General features: G+C 43.3%; 2 protein-coding genes across 2 annotated transcripts; one reads left to right on the top strand and one right to left on the bottom strand.

Annotated features, from left to right (window-relative positions):
* Positions 1-6778: 6778 nt before the first annotated feature.
* Positions 6779-15523, bottom strand: exoc5 (exocyst complex component 5). Its single transcript, XM_079223037.1, has 18 exons — positions 15392-15523; positions 14838-14932; positions 13337-13484; positions 13010-13204; positions 11555-11619; positions 11350-11378; positions 11139-11248; positions 10894-10938; positions 10656-10796; positions 10500-10582; positions 10201-10410; positions 9936-10083; positions 9716-9824; positions 9300-9420; positions 9069-9155; positions 8849-8957; positions 8529-8744; positions 6779-8082 (listed from the first exon to the last, which is right to left on the bottom strand). The coding sequence occupies exons 1-18, from the start codon at positions 15416-15418 to the stop codon at positions 7894-7896; spliced, it is 2127 nt and encodes a 708-aa protein (XP_079079163.1). The 5' UTR covers positions 15419-15523; the 3' UTR covers positions 6779-7893.
* Positions 15524-15804: 281 nt separating this feature from the next.
* Positions 15805-18859, top strand: ap5m1 (adaptor related protein complex 5 subunit mu 1; the record flags this gene model as incomplete). The annotated part of the gene is made up of 8 exons (XM_079232588.1): positions 15805-15872; positions 16000-16660; positions 16764-16991; positions 17074-17213; positions 17801-17886; positions 17991-18103; positions 18303-18399; positions 18489-18859. The coding sequence occupies 8 exons, from the start codon at positions 15805-15807 to the stop codon at positions 18569-18571; spliced, it is 1476 nt and encodes a 491-aa protein (XP_079088714.1). The 3' UTR covers positions 18572-18859.
* Between the last annotated feature and the right edge of the window lie 708 nt (positions 18860-19567).

Genomic DNA, 19567 nt, shown 5'->3' with positions numbered 1-19567 from the left:
TCTGGACCATCAAGTGTGATACAAGTACTGATACTTGTACTGATGCAAGTTTTGGACTCACGATGGACAGTTTTAAACAAAAAAGACCAACATTGATGCACCAGAATTTATTCCATGTTTTGTGTGTTATTCTAATAGTGGTTATATCCTTTTAGCTGCTATATTAGAGAGGTGGAGCCATTGATGTCTGGTAAATTCCCTTCTTTCTAACTCCACACCCTTGTGTTTTTCCATTTTCAAACTTTTTGTCCTCGGCTCCAACCAACAAGGATACAAGTGACATCACTTGAAGCAATTCATCATTTATCACATTTGCAGTAATACTCCTCAACCCTTGGAAACATATTTTGATGCAGAGTGCCCCTTTGATAAGATATCATATGATATATATTTAAAGCTGCAAGGAAAATAAAGATTGTACAGGACTCCTCTTGATTAAGCCTGACATGCACCACCCCATTGATACAGTCAGACAATAGGTAGGTTTCTATATAGTTTACAGCATGTTTACAACCCTATTTTTTATTAGGAACTGTCGGGGCCTTGACTCCCTTCCTGACCTTTAATTTGTTTTTGTAGATTTTGGGAACCAACACTTCATGAGCGAGATAGGAGAGAATAGCGAGCTAGAGAGGGGATGTTTTGAAAGAAGACTCTCTCTACACTGTCTCTGCTGACTGATGGAGATTAAAGGGACAGAGACACAGACTGAGAGAGAAAGATTATATGAGAGCAGAGATTGACTGCTAAAGAGAGAGAGAGAGAGAGAGAAAGGATAAAAAGAGAGGGAGGGAGGTAGAGAGAATGGATGATAGCTATGAGAGAGAGAGTGAGGGAGAGCATTTGCATAATGTCCTCCACCACAGTAAGTCCCTGAGGCTAGCCATGCTGGATAACAGAGGACCAATACTCTTAATTCAATCTCTTTATTTTTCTAATACTTCAGAAATTAATAATTCGTCCCCATTCCGCCCCCAGCAACCCCCACTCGTCCGCAAACCACCGTGAGCGTCAAGCTGAGCTGCCTAAGTTTGTAACTTTAACCCAAGAAATTGATGTGAGCAGGCCTTCAGGCAGACCTGCTAATGAATGGATAGAGAGAGAAAGAAGAAAGTTAAAAGATGGTCTTTTATAAAGTAATTTAAGAAAATCCTGTTAGCTGGATCAAGTACAAGAGTATAATTTCTCAAAATGGGAAAAAGAGGAGCTTTCGCGCCTCTCCCGCACACTTAATAACAAAATTAAGGAGGTAAAAAGATAAAGAGAGGGAATCAATTAGGCCAGGCCTGGTAAACAGTGCTAAGAGGGTGGGATGGCCCATGGAGGTGGAGTGATGGGTGCGATGCTCAAGTATTCACATCCTCAGGCAGCCTAATTCCCCGCCACCTCCCACACTGACACCCTGGATGAGCACTGGGCTGGGCGAGGCCAGAGGGGGAGGAAACTCAGGACAGGTAGACACACACACACACACACACACACACACACACACACACACCTGCCCTCATTCTCATGCTATATATTGAGATTTTTTTTGCAGAAAGTATTGCAGAAATGCAACACCTATTTAAGTTGTCAGTTCATTAAATAATTGTGTGCATCATCTTTTTTTCTTCTTCTTTTTATATTGTGATTTTCACTGCCTTCTTCCTTGCTCTCATGCCTTCATTCACTAGACTATCACTGCTTTTCTTTCTCAGGTTCATGATGACACGATCATTCCCCTATGGCAGAGGCGTTGAGAGACACCCATCAAGTAGACAGCCTGTTAACCAGGCACTAAACACACTGGAGATAAGAGGAGATTATCAGGCTGTTATTGTTCCAAAGGGGAGTCCTCTTCACAGAGACCTGGCCAGGCTCAGTCAGCCAGAGAGGAAGGAAGGATGCTACAGTATGTGGTGCTGGTGCTTACTGGGGGAAGAGACTCCCTCACTATCTCTTCCTTCTGTTGTAAGCATAACCTTGTAGCGTCGCCTCGGGGTCTAAAAATCTGATTAATATAGATGAGGGTTATTTGACATTTGTTTTGAAAATGACACCATTGTTATTAGAATAATGTAAGTGTGGATTGATGTGTGCATGTAAATAGGTTAAAAGTATGGGCGGTGCGTTCAATGCAATCTTTTGTTAAATCATAAGAAGTTAACCCTTTAGCATGCAGTTTTCTGTTTTTGTTTCACCTGAAGTAAGAGAGTAACATATAATAATATAAACCAAATTTATCAGCTGGTTTCAGCTCTTCAAAAGACGATAGATCAATATATATCTGCAGGATATTTCTTTTATAATGCTGAATTAAATGTTCAAACCCATGACTTCAAGCATCTATGGCTGCACCATTTCATCAAATATAAATATTGTAGATGTATTGTGCATCATATCATACACTTTTGGATATCTAGTAAATACTATTATATAAATTAGATTAGTTTTTTAGTAATTATAGGATTACCTCACACTTTTCATCTAGATGATGCAAACTGAAATGATGCTATTTTAATTCTTAATCAAATAATATGCCCTAAAAATAAATTTTGGGGTGAGGGGGTAATAACAGAACAATAAAAAATGAAATTACAAATATGGTATAATTCCAAATTAATTTGTCAGTATTTGATACATTGTAATTCAATAACAGATGAAGTGGAGTAATTTAGTATTTATTCACTCATTATTCAAAATGACTTTATGTACTCTGGACATTATAATAACTCTAAAAGACAAGCTGTAGTAAATTAAAAGCAACACAAATTAACATGAAATCTTAAAAAACCTAAAATTATATTTGGGTATTCAGATTAGATTATATCTAATCTATCTATAGCATACAATTAATTAATCTTTCCTTGTACATCTCTAACTTTAATTGGTTCCTTTACCTTACCCTGAAACGTGACCCCTTTGACCTTTTATTCAGTGTTTCACTCCTGTTCCACTTTCTCAGTAGATAAAAGTGAGGATGAATGGTCTCTGTGGGTATACCAAACACTGAGCATTATTTGATTTAGACTCCCCTGGGTGTTTTGACTGGGAAATAATTGTACGCATTTGTATTTGTTTCTTTTACACTGTGGTGTGCTCTGGGTAATTCTTAATACCTTCTAGAGATTATACGGTAACTCCCAAACTCCCATGATTATAATTAAGCCTGACTTGGTTATAAAATGAGCAAATAGCAATTTAGTTTTGCATCGTGTGAGGGAGCATCTCTGTGTGTTCCTCCGTGTCCCGGCGTCTCCATACATCTTTGAATATTCTTGTGATTGTGCTTGAGAGTTTGAATATGCACATGCATTTTGTGTGTGACAGGGAAAAGTGCTGCAGAGGAAAGCCATATATACAGCGATGCTTGGTTGGGCATGGCGACTGCTATCATCTTCCTTCTGGCAAAAAAAAAGAAGAAGAAAAAAAAACACAAACATTCCCTCATCCATTCTCTTTTCTCCTCCTTATTCTCTATCTTGCACTCTGTTCAGCTTTCCCCGTCTCTCTTTCTGTATCACTTACAAAGGCAGCCGTTTCCTCCAAAATGAGGCCACGTATGGAAGGTATGCAAATGAAATCATTGCTCGTGGATTAGAATGGGACACCATATACCCTAAATCATGATTGTCAATCATGGCTTGGGATTAAGGGATATGCGCTCACAGACCTAAAAAAGCAACATTTCTCCCCTCAGGCAGATCCCCATTGTGAGGAGCTCTGAGGAAGAGAGGGCTCCACAGGGGAGGAGAGCAACACTGGAGCACTAGTGCCCCCTTCTGGCTGATGTTCACCGCACCATTTCATCATCAAACACCAGCCAGTCTGAACAGAAATAGAGGCTGGCACACACACGCCTATTCATTTACATTCAGTGTAGCCGCAGGCAAAAGCTTGATTAGACAAATGCACATGCTTTGGTGATGCAGTGTTTCATCTTCAGAGGAGGAGAGAGAGACCTCATTTGTTTCTCTGGCATGTGTGCAGGCTTGGTTCAACATCAGTGGGTTAGGAGGGCCAAAGGCCTTACAAACAAACAGATGTTTGTTTGCCCTGTGAGTGAATGTGTTTAGCACCGAAGTCCCTTAACCATCAGAATCAATTTGTTCTTCATACTGTCACTGTGTGATTTTAATATGTTGCTTTTTTTATGTGCTTTTGCACAATTTGCCAATTTGACAGCCAGTGGGTGTATGTTGTATGATTTTAAGCATGCGGGCATGTATATTATATCAAGATAGCAATAGAAATGTGCATTTTAGCACTTTTGATTCAAATGTATATTGCCCAAAAATGATAGTCATACACATTAGTAATAATTATAAAGAATAGTAGAGGTGATTCATTTTTAATAAATAGGCTCAATTTGTGGTCGTCCTAGTTCCTATTCGTAGTTCCTATTTCGGAAACAGTGCAGCTCCTCACACAGAGACATGTTTAGTGGATTGTGTGTGCAGACCCTGGAGCCCTCAGCTAGAGTGCCAGTCTGTTCCTGTGGAGCAGTCAACCAGACAAGCCCAGCCAAGAGAGAGCAAGGCACAGGCAGCGGGCCAGGAAGTAGCACTGGAAAACACTCCACCATGGCAGAGAATTAATAGTGTTCTTATTGGAGAGAGGGCGTGGGGGAGGGTGGAAAAAAAAAGGACAGTTTTGCATCATCAAAAGGACAGTTGTGTGTGATTTGCAGGAATCAAGGGAGAGTTTCATTAAGCCCCATCAGACTAGACCTTGATAATGAGAAAAGTGAGCAAAGGAGGGGAGTTGGCACTAATCACATCCTGCACAGTGCAGCTCCCGGCTGCCCAAGACTGAAGGTGGCGCGGCACCTGTGCCATTTTGGCCCCGGCATCGTATGGGCAGGAGGTCAAGGCCAGGGCAACATCTGCATCACATCAGAGGGCCTGGCGGCGTGCCCACATCAGGAAAGTCTGTCACAGAGAAATCCTAAAGAATAGATTTGAAAAGGACAAAGTGCTTTCTATGAATACCTAGTTTTATCACTCACCATTCTCAGCCGCACAGTATTATTTCCATGATTCATATCTGATGTTGACACTGATCACATCTCTTGCATGATTTGTAATTATATTCTATTGTAAGCCAATGACATTCAGCATGTGAAACCCTGATATGTTCTGCGTGAGGGCAACACACTCTGCAGTGTGTCTAGTCACGAACACCTGACTCATTCTAACAGGGGGGTCCTCACCGTCCTGTGTGTGTGCTACAGTTAAGACCACCTCCGTCATCTTTACGAGGGCGGGTAAAACAAACCACCAAAATTGATACTAGCCGCCAGCACACTAAAGAGAAAATCATTATGCATCATTAGGTGAAGATTTAGTTTAAACGTGTTTAGCAGGAATTAAGCAAAGCTCTTGTTGACATGGATTGACTGCTGTAATGCTTTATTGTCAGTGCTCCAGGAGGCAGAGGGAGGGCCGGCCTAGTTGGGGTAGCAGCGATGCGCCGAAAGCAAGGATTTATGGGATGTTGGAGGACCAGCCATTTGTGCAGAAAGACAGGAAAGTATGGTTGATGATTTGGCAAAGGAGACAAAGGGAGGGAGATGCATGAAAAAGGGAAAAACAAATGAGGGTATCTATCTGTGGTCAGCGGAAAACAGGATTCAGTTGCAGAATATTTTTTTTTACAGAGTCACATGAGAAGGTTCTATTTAAACCTAATGATCTGATTATGTGTGCTCTAAATGACAGATGTGTTTGGGGCCTGCCGGCTTTAATTGGTTTAATTACTGTGCATAAAAACTACATTTAATGGAGTAACTATTACGTCTTATCTTCAAGATTCTTGGCCAGAAATGAAAGCACAGGTCCTTATTTCGGGCTCATTACTGTGTTATTAGGAATGTTTCCTAGTATCTGAATGGCTACAGGAAACATACTGAAGGTGCTTATTTGGTGCTATTGGCTTTTTGGAAGGATGTGGATGTAAAACTAGCAGAAGTAGAATCAAAAGGTGGAACATGAACAACTTGTCCATGGTCAGTTCAACCGCGGATACATTTCCCTCCCCTGTCCTGATGCCCCTGTGTTTGTATGTGTTGGCGTCTTTATGTGTCTGAATGTGTATGCAAGAGCTGCTCAAACCGAAGAGTAGGAAAGGACAGTCTTATCCAGCGCTCCAGTATTGACAGTATCACTAATCCCCTCCACCTGCTCAAACACCCACCCCAAAAAACACATCCCTCCGCCTCTTCCATGTGCCTGTGCCGGGAGTCCCTGGGGCCAGGCTGCGCATCTGCCTCCGTCTCCACACCAGTTATCGGCCCTGGCCCGGCTCCGCTCCCCCAACCCTTCCTGCGTCGTGCACATTAATCGCCGCAAAAACAAATAGTTTTCAAATGTTTGGAAAAGACCCACTGTTTGCATCAGGGCCTAACAAAATAATTTTTACAAGCTATCCAGTTGTGATTAGGGCTGAGAGAATTGAATGTATGTGGCATTGATAATATTAATATTAGCCTAATTAATTATGTTGTTTGAACTTGCACAGCACCGTGTGTACATTCTACACAACACTAACCAGCCGGAGCTGGAACTGAGCTCTCAGGCGTCTCTATCGCCCCAGCTCTCCCCCAGTCCATGACTACTGCACACAATTCATCAACTCGTAGATATCTAATCCCTTCTGGCTCCGCTCACTTCCTGAAGTCTAAGAAAGAACTTTACTCTGGTGACAAGAATTCCCATGAATACTTGATGACTTCCATCGAAAGACAGACTGTTTCATCTCACTTTGAAAGTGACATTCGTGGAGGGACCGGGCAAACTTTCTATTCACAGCTCCCCGTTTATTAAGGATGTTCAGAAGAGGGATGATAATAAAATGCAACTTTTTTTTTAATGAGTCACTAATTAAGGTAAACAGCAGTACAGTGGGAGCAGCTTTGGGATGCAGACAGTTTGAGGCATCAGGGATATCGGCCTTCTTTTTTTTTAGTGCAGAAGACAGTGACCGAGACCGAATAAGCCCTGTGTGAAGAAGTCCCCTCTAGTTTGTTTCCTCTAATCAGCAGAGGTCAACATTTTAATGTCCCGTGACCCAGAAACACGGCAGATCAAGCCAACAATGTCTTTTGGCTGTGTTCCCTGCTGGATGAGCAAGTGTTGATCTGTGCAATTACAGTGACACATACTCACTGACCCATCACACCAGTCATCTTAGCCTAAGAGGGGACCACCCAAACCTCCAGAGAGGTTCTCAGACCTGTTAATAGTTCAGATCACACTTTGCTGTGATGGCCTCTTGACCTCTACTTTGTGGTCAGAGGTCAAAAGGTTAGACAGGTGGTCATGTGTCTCTCTGAGCCAGACAGGGCTCTCTATCTGCTTGGTGGGGCCGTCTCTGTCAGGTCCCCTTCGCCTCGTTACAGAGGGTAGCTGTTCCCAATACACAGTGCTGCTGCAGCCTCCATGTCCGACGATACAGCGTGATTGTTGACAGTCTCCCTTAACAGCAGCTTTAGGGGTCTCTTCCTGCGCACAACTGCAGCCACAGAATTTATAATATTTGGCACAATCAAAAAAAAAAACATTTTTACATGAGCACAGAAATCAATGTTGTCCATTTACTATAATATATCAGACATTTTAGCCATGTGGATTGGTGATGGATTAGTATTTAAAAACAAATGAAATATTAAGTCAATAGACATTTAGATTTCTTTAGCTTGAAGAAATTATTACAATGAAAAAAAGTGAAATGCACATTTCCCACATTCAAGGAGCAGTAGCCTTTTGTCTCCACGATGCACAAAGCAACCCCAGTGAAGTCTGTGTGCCGGGGCCGAGGCGTTCTCTGAAGCAGGAATGGTTCCTTCAAGGTGCATCGTCTCATCAAAGCATGGGTTTCTGGACGGAGGGCAGCGAGGTGTTGCAATAGTCATTAACTGAAATGTCGGCCCAGTCTGGCTGAACGGTAGTCCATTCTGAGCTGGACGAAGGCGTGCAGAAGGTTTCGGTCCAGATTGGTGAGCTGCTCACCTGAGCAGACCTGCTTCAGGTTGTCAGGGGCAACAACCAGGAGGTTACAGAGGGCGTGGAGTGTGTCGAAGAGCTGCAGCACCAAAGGTACCTGGAGATCAGATAAGTGCACTCATGTATTATACCATGTAAATATATACAGTAGAATCAAGTTTATGCCATGCATACAATGCAAATGCTCTAAATTCGTGACTGAAGATGCAAAACCTGTAATTTTAAATGCACCCTGTGATATAATATCCATCACACAAGAATGTTTTATAACATGTTAATATTGTTATGTAATTTATCATTTTAGTTATAACATTTAACTCTTGATGTGATAATTTGCATATTTTCTGTATACTATATAAAATAAATGGAGGAAAATAATTCTTAGTTGCAGCCCTTTTTGCATTTACTGGATCTGTAAAATAACCCAACAATTAAGAGCATTCACCTGAATTGCATAACTACTTGATGTAACAAACAGTTGTTGGAGGGTGCTATGTTTTGCCCTGTGAACCGTGTACCATGGACCTATGCCCCCCCGCTCACCCTGAAATCCTTGGCGCTTCGTCGGTATTCAGCCACGTCGCAGATGGCCAGCATGCCTCCCATTGAGCTGTAGCTGTACTGCTGCAGGTGCTCGTGGATGAGCCGGTGAAAGCGAACGCCCAACTCTGTCAGCACTGTGTCCACGTTTTTCCCATCCATGGACTTCCGCACATGCTCCACCTGCCGACTGACGTAGGCGCATACCTTAGAGCAAGCCTGCCGAGAGGAGACAAATATAAGTGATTTGCAAGTCACATTCGCTGATTTGTTTTGCTTTGCATGCGAGCTCAGTGGTGGAAGCTGAGGCCTTTATGTCTTACTGTAGTGTACTGGATCATGACGTTGTTCTCGTCCTCAGGCCTGAAATCAGTCTTTTTCTGCTCTGTTGCCAAGATGTGCTTCATTTGCCCCACCATGCAATTTATTGTTCTGCGTGTCGCAGAAAAAAACGTTAGAGAGTCAGTGTTTTGAAGACAATTCAATGTTCTACGTTGGGCTTTGGTCACATTTGAAACAGAGCAACTTATAAAACATACTGACCTGTCGATTCCTGTGTCCAGTTTCACTTCCATCTGTTCAATCACCTCTTTCTTCTTTTGCAGGCACTCTGCCAACTTTGGAGATGAGCTGGAGACAGATAAAAAATTAAAAAAAAAAAAAAAAAGTAAAACCAGAGGTCTCCCTTTCATCTAAAAAATATGTGTTGATTAAAGGCAGTGGTAAGAATAACCAAATACGGTGTAATATATAAGACTTTAACCTGGAACTGACCTTATAAGAGGCATGAGCTGGTCATTAAACTGCTTATCAAACAAGTGGAAGATAGAGTTCGCCTGTTGAACGACGTCCAGGAAGTACAGGTTGGCATTCTTGGCATCTGATGAGGGAATCGCTGTAGATCAAAGAGGGAGCGAAGAAGTCCAGGCAAAAAGAAAATAAGGTAAGTGAAAGGATAAATCACTATGATTCACAGAAAAGGCCCTGTTGCCTGCTCTGTATGGGTTCTAATCACAGAAACACAACATAAACAAACATTCAAGGCAATGTACTGCTTTCAGCATCAGACAGTGACGAGAAAGCAATCAAAGAATTCAGTCTCTGATTTACGACACAGTGTCCCTGCTTTGTGCTAAAGTGGGCAGTGCGGCAGCAGTCTTCACCCACTGAATGAGCCGAGTTGGATGTACCTGAGAGGCCAATCTCAAGGGCGTAGTCAATGTGATCCACACACAGATTATCAACCAGCAGCAGGAAGATTGAGTAGGCGTTCTTGGGCAGGTCTGAAGGATCTGAAAGCTATTTCACCGCAAAACCGGAAGAAAGGAAACACATTTAGCTATTTTCGCACAGCAGGAGTTCTCTTTAATAATGCTATCAGTGGCTTTTTTTATGTATCTAGCAGCTCACCCTGTTGCATCTCTCAAAGGCATGACGTGTCTCCTGCAGCAGGTTGACAACTAGCTCTGGGGACAGAAAGGTCTCCCCATGGGTGTCAATCATAGGGCCAAGAGGGAGGTTGGTACGCTGTCTGATCCGCTCCTTCAGTTCTTGGATACTGTAAAAGACACAGATGGTGATTACTTTGTTACACCATTATTTCTTATAATTTTGTAAAACACATTCAAATAATTAATCCTCACCGGGGGGGGAAAAGTGAAACCCAAAAACTGACCTGCCGGTGCCAATTGGGCGTTTCTGGTGATTCTTGGAGTCGTAGTAACGCTGCAGAATCATGGCACCTCGAGTGCGAAGGTATTCCCTCTCCATGTCAATGTAGCTTTCAAGGTATGATGAGAATATGCTCTTTATCAGTTTAGACAGGAAAGTGTGCTTGTCTGAGCCCAGGTTGAACTCATTCAGCTTAGTGGCTAATGCAGTAGTCCTGGAAAATGTGCAAAAGAAAGTGTTTAGGAATTGAAACATTAGGTCACTGTGTAAACAGAAAGTGAATCAACACAAGAGAACAAGTACCTGGTGTAAAGGTCATAGAGGTTCTTGAGGTATTGTTCTACATCAGAGTGTCGTGTTTCATCCAGTTTTTCTCTAACGTGGGCCTGTAAACACAAAGGTGTTAAATATAACAGACAAGGCACGTCTAAATAAAACAAGGAGAAGTAATATAAATACCTGCAATTTGATTTCAAAGATGTTCTGAATGAGTTTGGCCATAACAGTCTCCGGGCTGCTGAAGACCTCGCCCACCTGCTTGTTGACTCTCTGACAGAGGACTGCAGTGTCCTCAAACACATCATTCCTCATGTAGGCCCCCTAGGAAGACCAACAAAGGGTTAACCAGGAGTCTGTGGATATTACTGTCATACAAAAAAAAGTGGAATGTTATGTCTAACAAACTTTTTACACTCACTTCCTGACACTGCTTGATATAGACATCCACACAGTGTGCGTAGCCCTTCAACAAAAAGATCCAGAAGTTACTTTTCTGCAAGATTACGTCACTGAAGTGCAGATTTGAAACACCGTACAGTTATTAAAAAAAAAAAAAAGGTAAATTAGAACAGTATATACTGATAGTCCCAATTATCAAAGACTGATGGCTAAATGTGGATTAAAATTCAAATGTAGACATCAAATGTGATTCTTCCAGGTCACCTTGAAATGTAATAGAACCGCTGCCACCTCCCGCATACGTCCAATCTCGCCCCTGCGCTGGGCAGCTGTGAACTCCTGGATTAACTGCCGCTCCAGGTCATGGTATTTACCTGGGTAGTAACGCAAGCAAACACAAGAAAGAAAGATATTATCATTTGTCGATAACTTCTACTGTATTTGTAATGGGGACATGAAGTCTTCTTAAACTTACTTGCAATCTTTGCCTTGACATCTGCAAATCTGTCAAAGGAAAAGATAATGAATCTTCAAGGAAACAATTATATCACACTATACACTGTATAAATTCATATAAGTTTATGTCCTGGGCTGGGCTTCCACTGTGAGGAATAGTCTACATCACTAATACTCCACCTTCCCCTTGTTTGACAGTGCTCTTGTCTAAAGCTTCGACTCACCTGTCGAATGGCAGCTCTTGGGCAATGAGATGCAGCTTCTGAATTATATCAGCAGCCTCCTTAATCTGAAGGAGAGAGAGCATGAGTGAGTGTGAGAGAGAAAGTCAGGTGAGGCAAAAAGAAAGAGAGAGAGCACGACAAGACCATGAGAGGTGGACATCCAGACAGAAAGCTGGCAGGCCGCCGGCGGTGTCTCCACTTGGGGGGATCATCACTTTAGAGCTGCCCTTCTCCACCTCCCCATGTTGAACAGGGAGCTGATAACAGACAGGCTGCGCTCACCTGGGCATCGGCAGCAGCAACAGCAGCAGTCCTGACTTAGCAGCACATCCAACTCTATATTGGCATGCCTTTTCTGAATGGGCTGTAATCCCACAGGAGTCTAAATCGCCTTCAATAATCTGTCCGGCCAGGGATATCTGTCTTAAAAAAGGGGGCCCTGTCGAGAGCCCCCCCTCCCCCCGCCCCTCCTGACATACACACTGGCTGAAAAAGCCCCAGACCTACGAAAGGCCCGCCGTCCGCAACTCCTCTGTTCCCGCAGATGCCTGCCTCAGCTAACATCATTACTCTGCTCCCGTGAGGAGGATCCAGCCTTTCTGCTCGGCGAAGGTTTTCTAAGTATCTGTCCCCCAGCTAAGATTAGCTAAATCCCATGTAAGTAATGTAGCCGTCTCCCTGCAGTCAGGGTTTAGCAGCACTTGTCTCCACGCTGGCGGCCCAGCCCTCCCTTTCAGAAGGATTAGCAAAGCCATCCCCCTTCAGCTATTCACTTGCAGCTTTCCTCTTTCCCCCTCGTCTGGAGGTATGCTCAGGGAAAAAGGAATCTGACCAGATATTTCTGCATGCCTCTCCGGAAAACCAGCTCCCATCTCCAGCTCTCGTCTCTGGGATTGACCCCCAGATTCACTGCTCTGCATCTACTGATGGTGTTACTACCAAGAATTAATCTAAAGCATCCCAATCTTCCTACTGCCGCTTAGAGAACTGCAAAATCAAACTTTAATGGGTCACTTGTCTAACATCAACATGGTCCCTGTGTAAGCAGGAACTAAGTAAGAAGGTGGAAGTCATCTTCCTGCATGCATGTTATCACCGCCCTTACATGTACCATAATGCCACAAGCTCTTTGCTGCTGTAATGCGACATAAAGCTGAGGACCAACCAAATTCTAGCTCCCAGACAACCTTCTGTAAATGCAATTAGGGTTGACATGAGCATGTTGACATCCATGCTAGTCAATCATCCAGCTATTGTTAGACAGCAAATGACAGTTTATTAATCCAAATTAGCCCTGGGATCTAACTAAAAGGGATAAACTTGACAAATTAATATGGATGGTTTACCTCATAATCCTGTTCAGTCTCACCTCCAACTGTTTCACCGTGGGGGTCCTCGTCAATGGACACACACACCTACAGTAAAGTGAATGGGAGGCGTATGCAGATTACTCACCTTGTCGGGGCTATTGAAGACGTCGCTGCGTAGGTCTCCATCCAAGAACTCGTTGAAGTAGGTCATTAGACGCTGAGCTTCCACGGCCCTCTGTCGAGGCGTATTCACCCCCTCCAGCTGGTCGCCAAGGTGGCAAACCTTTGTCGCCACATAGCTTATGTGTTCATCGAGCTCCTGGAAATGTTGAAAGGCCACCTGCAGAGACAAAGAGCCGAGGGAATGTATAAAAAAGATAAAATCATACTGTAATGTGATGAATAAAACAAGAACCTAAAGCTCAAAGACATTGGAGGTACGTGTGATTGGCTGCTTGACCATACAACCGACCTGGTTGCTTCTTTGCAAATCTTGCACTTTGTGGGCGAATTCCTTGGCCTCACGATGACACTGATGCTCAAGCTTCTCCACTCGCCGCTGGATCTTCTCATCCAACTGCTTCAGCTCTTCTATGTGGTTCTCAAATTCTTCCAACAGCCTATCACAGAAGAAAGAAAGACTGTAGATCCAGAACTTCACACTGGTCTTATCGACATACACTAATGGTATTTCTGTGGAGGAGTAATTGGGTACTACAAGGTTAAATCTGCTCCACTAAACGCAGAACGTTATAGTTATAGTTAGTTACAGAATAGTGCCGGAGGCTTTTCTCCTGGGTCCCCAGGCTTAAGAAGCTCTGAAAACTAGCTACTTCGTCAGCTGCATTTTAAGTGCCATCAGGACTGCAGAGCAAATGTTCTAAGTCAGCACCACATTTCACAGACTAGGAAACATCCTAAAATGATGAGTGTATAATCTCTTGACTAATTCCCTCTGCACTGGCTACAGCTTAAAGACATCTCCCATCCCTTCCCAATAGACACTCATTCACTGGCTGGTGACTCACAGTATGGTGGCCTCCACAGATATGTTGTCTCTGACTCTTCTCTAAGAGCTTCAGAGGAGGTGGTGGTGGCAACAGTTTTGTGGAGGAAGTAGATAAGGCAGGATGGATCCACAGTATAGTTAAATTGTTATGGCATTTTTGCTTGCGAGAAGCAACTTGGCCCTCAAGTGTAAACACAACAACAAGCAGTGAAAATACCATAAAAACTAAATCTTGAACAAAGATGTTTCCGGTTTTTCCAACGCAGTATATGAGAGACCAAGATGACAGCTTTTAGTATTTAGCAAGTTCATACTGACGGCTGAAAATGAAGAAATCTTAATTTATTTTGGAAGAATTTTGATTTATCGCAAATCTAATTATTTTTTATAGTATTACGTTTGGAAAGCTGAATCACGTTGTTTTGCTCCCAGAGACTTTAAAAGCTGCAGACAAAAACATGCTTTTGGGAGGCTGTGGTAAAGACTACAATATAATCTGAATAGAGAAGGGCATTGTCTGGTTTATTAGCATGACTTGTAAACCATGCATGACCTGACTGAAGACAAATATCGTAATGTCAACGTCTAAACATCTAGTCAACAAAATGTGAAAGGAAAAAGCGTGAATTTGTGGACTAGGCCTGGAAGGGAGCACTACGTCATTCTCAGGAAGAGCACCGTGTTAGAGATGGTCTCCTGTGTTACACTGTCAGCAGACATGACTGCAATTTGAAGAAATGTGCTTGTCACTGAGCTAAATGTACATGTAAGAAAATAAAGAAAAAAAATATGCATCTGTGCATTTTTAAACTAACACAAGCCAACACCAATGTAGAGAACCAGGGGTCACAGTGGCAGTGACATTCACCCAAATTGAGATTAAAACGGGCTACTGATTTACAGACTCATGTTCAGGGGAAGGAAGAGGTGTCCAGTCAATTTGAGCGATGTGCACCGACAGTACCTTTTGGGGTCAAACGCCTCAGCTCCTCCTTTGGATCCTCCCCCAGGTGTCCTCCATGCCAACCTTTCGATGTACTCATCTGCATCAAAGGGCTCCTGAGGGGGAGAGGAAGTAGTGAGGTCACCTATCGCTGCCTCCTAATAACCCGAAATGATAGAAGAACAATAGACTTGACCAACACACGTTAAGGTCACACGAATAATTTGCACCCTACGGTGACGTTTTACAGCATTTGTCTTCTTCCAGTGCACAAGCATTGTCAATAGCATTGACCTCACCCCGAATAGCTCAAAAGGACTATACGTGTCCCTATTCTTTTATATATATATATATATATATATATATATATATATATATATATATATATGTATAAATATATATATATATATATATATATATATATATAAATATATATATATATATGTATAAACAGCAGTGAAGGACGTTGTCTTTTCCTGAGTCAGGACCGTAAAGCGACCGTTGAAGACAGCTCGCGACCCAACGGGAGCTAGCCTGACAGCTAACACAGCTCTCCGGAGCAGCAGTCATTTTACCTCGAACAGCTGAGCTGTCGTCGCCATGTTCCAGATTCAGCTGGCGGCTGGAGTCAGATGCAATTTAGAGGAAGGCTGTCAGAGTCGACAACACCGCCGACTTTCACATGGATTTACCGATTGAGTACAGTTTCGCCCTTTGTTGACAGCTAGCGTTAGCTGGTTAGCAGTCCAGCTTCCTGTATGGGTGGAGAAGGGTGGGAATATAAATGCTGGCTAGTGCGCAGGCGCGGATGTCGTGTGATTGGTGGTCAAATGTCACATGAAACAGGAGCAGGAAGTAAAACAAAAATGCTGCGCTGACCAAATTCACAGGGGATATTTGAATTGAACATCTGCACGATAAGATGCGAGTGTTAATAGTGAAGTCACAGAATAGGCTGTAGATAGAGGGCGGAAGTGCAGCCGGACAAATGAGTGTGCGTGCCTTGTGGATTATTTCTCACGAGAAGGGAGAAAATGTGTCAGTGCGCTTTACAAGGTAACGTCATGTGATCTATGATGGCTCTCGTATTCCTGTTTACAACAGTGCTCAGTGTAGTAAAACATCTGCTGTGCTCACTGCTCCAGCATTTTGTATTATAATGTCCGGTGTCTCCCCCCCACAGGAGGTTTGCTACTGTGGAGCACCGTGCAAAGATCCTGGCAGGTTCCTCATACGTAGCAGTCCCAGAAGACTGCAGTGTGCTGCAGCTCCTCCTCACTGAGATGGGACTTTCAGACTCAGATAAGTGCTTTGTTGCTCTCAGAGATGATTGCCTTCATCGTCAGCGATCACCAGCCCTGGAGCTGCTTGTGGACAGTCCTGGAAAGGGAATACTTTGGCCAGTGTTGGCCATCTCACATGGGCCTCTTACCCTAGTTTGCCTGCCTATAGTGGACGCCCCTGCTGAGCCACGGCCACCCCTTGCCAGCCTGCTGTCTGTCTCCCAGGGTCTAACACTCTTGGCAGGTCTGCAGACTTTTCTCCTCGGCTCTGGGGGGAAGCCTGATAACGAGGGTCTGGCCTCTCGCCTGGCCATGCTGCCATCTGTACTCTTACAGGTTTGTCCACTTGGCACACCCCTGGATGTGCCACTTCTGGGGGCACCTGCTGCATCCACAGTGCCTACTCCTGCTGGGAACCAGAAGCAGCCAGCCTGGAAGACGGGGCTCCACCGCGGTCGAGCCGTGGTGAACGTAGCACTGAAAGAAACCGTGCGCTCCATGCAGTATGGTAACCAGAGCAGACAGGACCTGTGGGATGTTTATGGCACTGTGACATGCAAAGTAAGAGCACGGTGTAAAGGAAAGCAAGTCATCTTGTAACTTTTTTTTGTGCCTGTTTTCAGTATTTTTACTTCATTCTACTCTTTTGTCTTTCTGTTAACAGTGTGAAGTGGAAGGCATGCTCCCAAATGTGACAGTGACCCTCACACTGCCACCAAATGGCTCTCCTCTTCAGGACATCCTGGTCCATCCTTGTGTCACCTCACTGGATTCTTGTATCCTGACTGCCAGCAGTGTGGATAACTGTGATGGCTCAGCTTTCTCTGGACCGTACAAGTTCCCCTTCTCTCCTCCTCTGGAGCCGTTCAGACTATGCAGCTACACATCTCAGGTACTGAACATGCATACAAACATACTTCTCATCCCACACGTTAGTGTTAATGTCATAAATTAATTCTACAATATTTCATTAGGTCCCTGTTCCCCCTATCCTCGGTTCGTATCAACTGAGGGAAGAAGAGAATCAGTTATGTGTGTCGGTGAACCTCAAACTTCACGAGAGTGTGAAGAACAGCTTTGAGTACTGTGAGGCACACCTGCCATACTTTAACAGGTACATAGCACACACACGGATGTAATCTATCAGACCGTGTTTCCTGTATTCCAGCTGGCAGTCCAATAAAACCATCACTGAGGGAATTGCTTTTTTTATAATACTGCTATTAACATTGGAAACACCACTTATAAGGTGTTTCCAACTTACAAGTGACATATCATTGATTATTCTATTGCTGAGAAGATTTAGTTTACTTATTTATAACTGTTTCATGCCGTCTCATCTGGGCCTTTGTATTATGGAACAGAGCCATGGCTATGGAACATCATCCAACAGCCAAGTAATACCCCTAATAGACAAAGTAAACCGGATAGCCTAATCTACAAGTCTCAAACTCAACTGTATCAAGTGATTAAAATACTCCTCTTGCACGCTTTGAAGAAATGTCCCAGAAAGGTTGCACTACAAAACCAAGTTTAAACCATCTATTTTAGCAGTAGACCATTCTGTTGTCCAGTTCTACGCTTACAGTACACTGTCCCTGTGGCTTTTCTTGTTGAGCACAGAGGATAAAACTCAAGCACTTAAATCAGTATGTTTGCTTTGCACTAACATCTGAATGTGTGCTCTGCGTCTTTGTGCAGGGATCAGATGGGCGTTGTGGATGTGAAGGTGAGCTCTGGACAAATGGATGTTTCAAAGGAGAAGAACATCCTGGTCTGGGCCCTGGGTAGGCACTGTGCTGCTGAGCATCACTGTTAAACATATGACTTTAATGCAGCTCTATATTAGAAATTGATAGTGAAGAGTAGCTTTTCTCCCACTGTTATTTAGGACAAAAGTTCCCTAAATCTCGTGAGGTCACAATGGAGGGCAAGATCAGCTTTTCTGGGGCGACACCAGGACCCACTGACCCCCTTTGCACAGAACTTACAGCCTATATCAAAGTAAGTTAACATGTGTCGGGATATTCAGAAGCCTGATTGAAAAATCTGTGATTTATGATCCAGTTTGTTTATTTACATCGACAGCATGTTGCATCTATTTTTAAACCGCTAATGGGATACGGTAAAATGGATAAGGAAATTATGAATACATAATCATTGGGTTGTAAAGTATTTAACTCTCCCACTGTTATCTTCACAGTTGTATTTCAAAGTGCCTGACATGACACTCTCTGGATGCTGCGTTGACCAGCATTCAGTGCAGGTTTATTCCTCTGCCAAACCACGGATTATAACATGTAAGATTACAATATTTATTTTTATCAAAATGTTTGCTGTATGCACATTCTCTGACACTAAAAAGATGGTCTGTCTGTTTTATTTTCAGCCCGAGAACTTCAATCCAAAGAGTACTTCATATGGAATTCAACTGGAACTGCTCCGGTATCCTCTGGGCAGATGATGTTGTAGTGCGGATACATTCAGAGCAGCTCAGTGGAAAGATGCCCAGTCCACTGTAACAAGACTGAAAACTGTTGAGCAGATACTGTACAGTGATCCAGATATGTGACCCCATGAAACAAGTTGCTATCCTGTTGCTACTGCAGAGCTCACAAATGATAGAACATGTTGATTGCTGTCAAAATAATCAGTAGATATTATTATAATTATGTTATCATTTTGCTTTCATTTAGTACAGCTAACAATGTGCCAACTTTGACTGGCAGAAGTATTGATTTTGTTGATGGATTGATACTTAAAAAACAAAAACAACAACCTGTGCCTGTAGTCCAACTTCTTTTATTCCCCAACCTTCACCCTCCCTCCAATTTATCCCATTGCAGACACAAGGGCCACCCCTCGCTTTGACAGTCCCACTTCAGTGACTCTCTATCAGCCGGATAATTAGCAGCTGGGGCCTTGTCATCAGCTGTTGTGGGGCAGGAAGAGAGGGGCGGCTGGGCTGTGAAAGGCCAGGCTGCTCTGGCCAGTGTCTTGGCTACAAAAGACTCCTCTTTTAGAGCTGGCAGGAGTCCTTGCACCCTTCACCAATCACTCCCCCACCCCTTTTGACCCCATCCCCGCCCTGTCAACTAGTGGCTAGTTCAAACACTCAAGCTCTCCAGCCAGACTGTGATTGAGCGCTGACCTTCTGGCCCTCTGAGACTTAAAAGCAGCCGGCCCCATTCAAAGAGAAGGACCTGCCTAATTGGTGAAAAAGTCACAAGAATAGAAATGATTGGGTCGTCTCTCGGTTGTGTACATGCTTTAAATTAATTAGTGTTGAACTTAAAGTGTATTATTTTGATCTATATTGTAGTGACACAAGTGTCAGTGTAGTATTATAATCAATATTGCATTACATTAACGAAGGGCATGTAGTTCCAGATGTTTCCCACTGTTTACTATTTTTACCTGAACTGTGATGGGTTTCATACTAACTGAGTTCCACCTCAGTGTATTAAG

Source organism: Taurulus bubalis (assembly GCF_910589615.1).
Source record: "Taurulus bubalis genome assembly, chromosome: 1".
NCBI classification, from domain to species: domain Eukaryota; kingdom Metazoa; phylum Chordata; class Actinopteri; order Perciformes; family Cottidae; genus Taurulus; species Taurulus bubalis.
The sequence above is the reverse complement of the archived record's forward strand: the minus strand, read 5'-3'. Positions and strand labels throughout refer to the sequence as shown.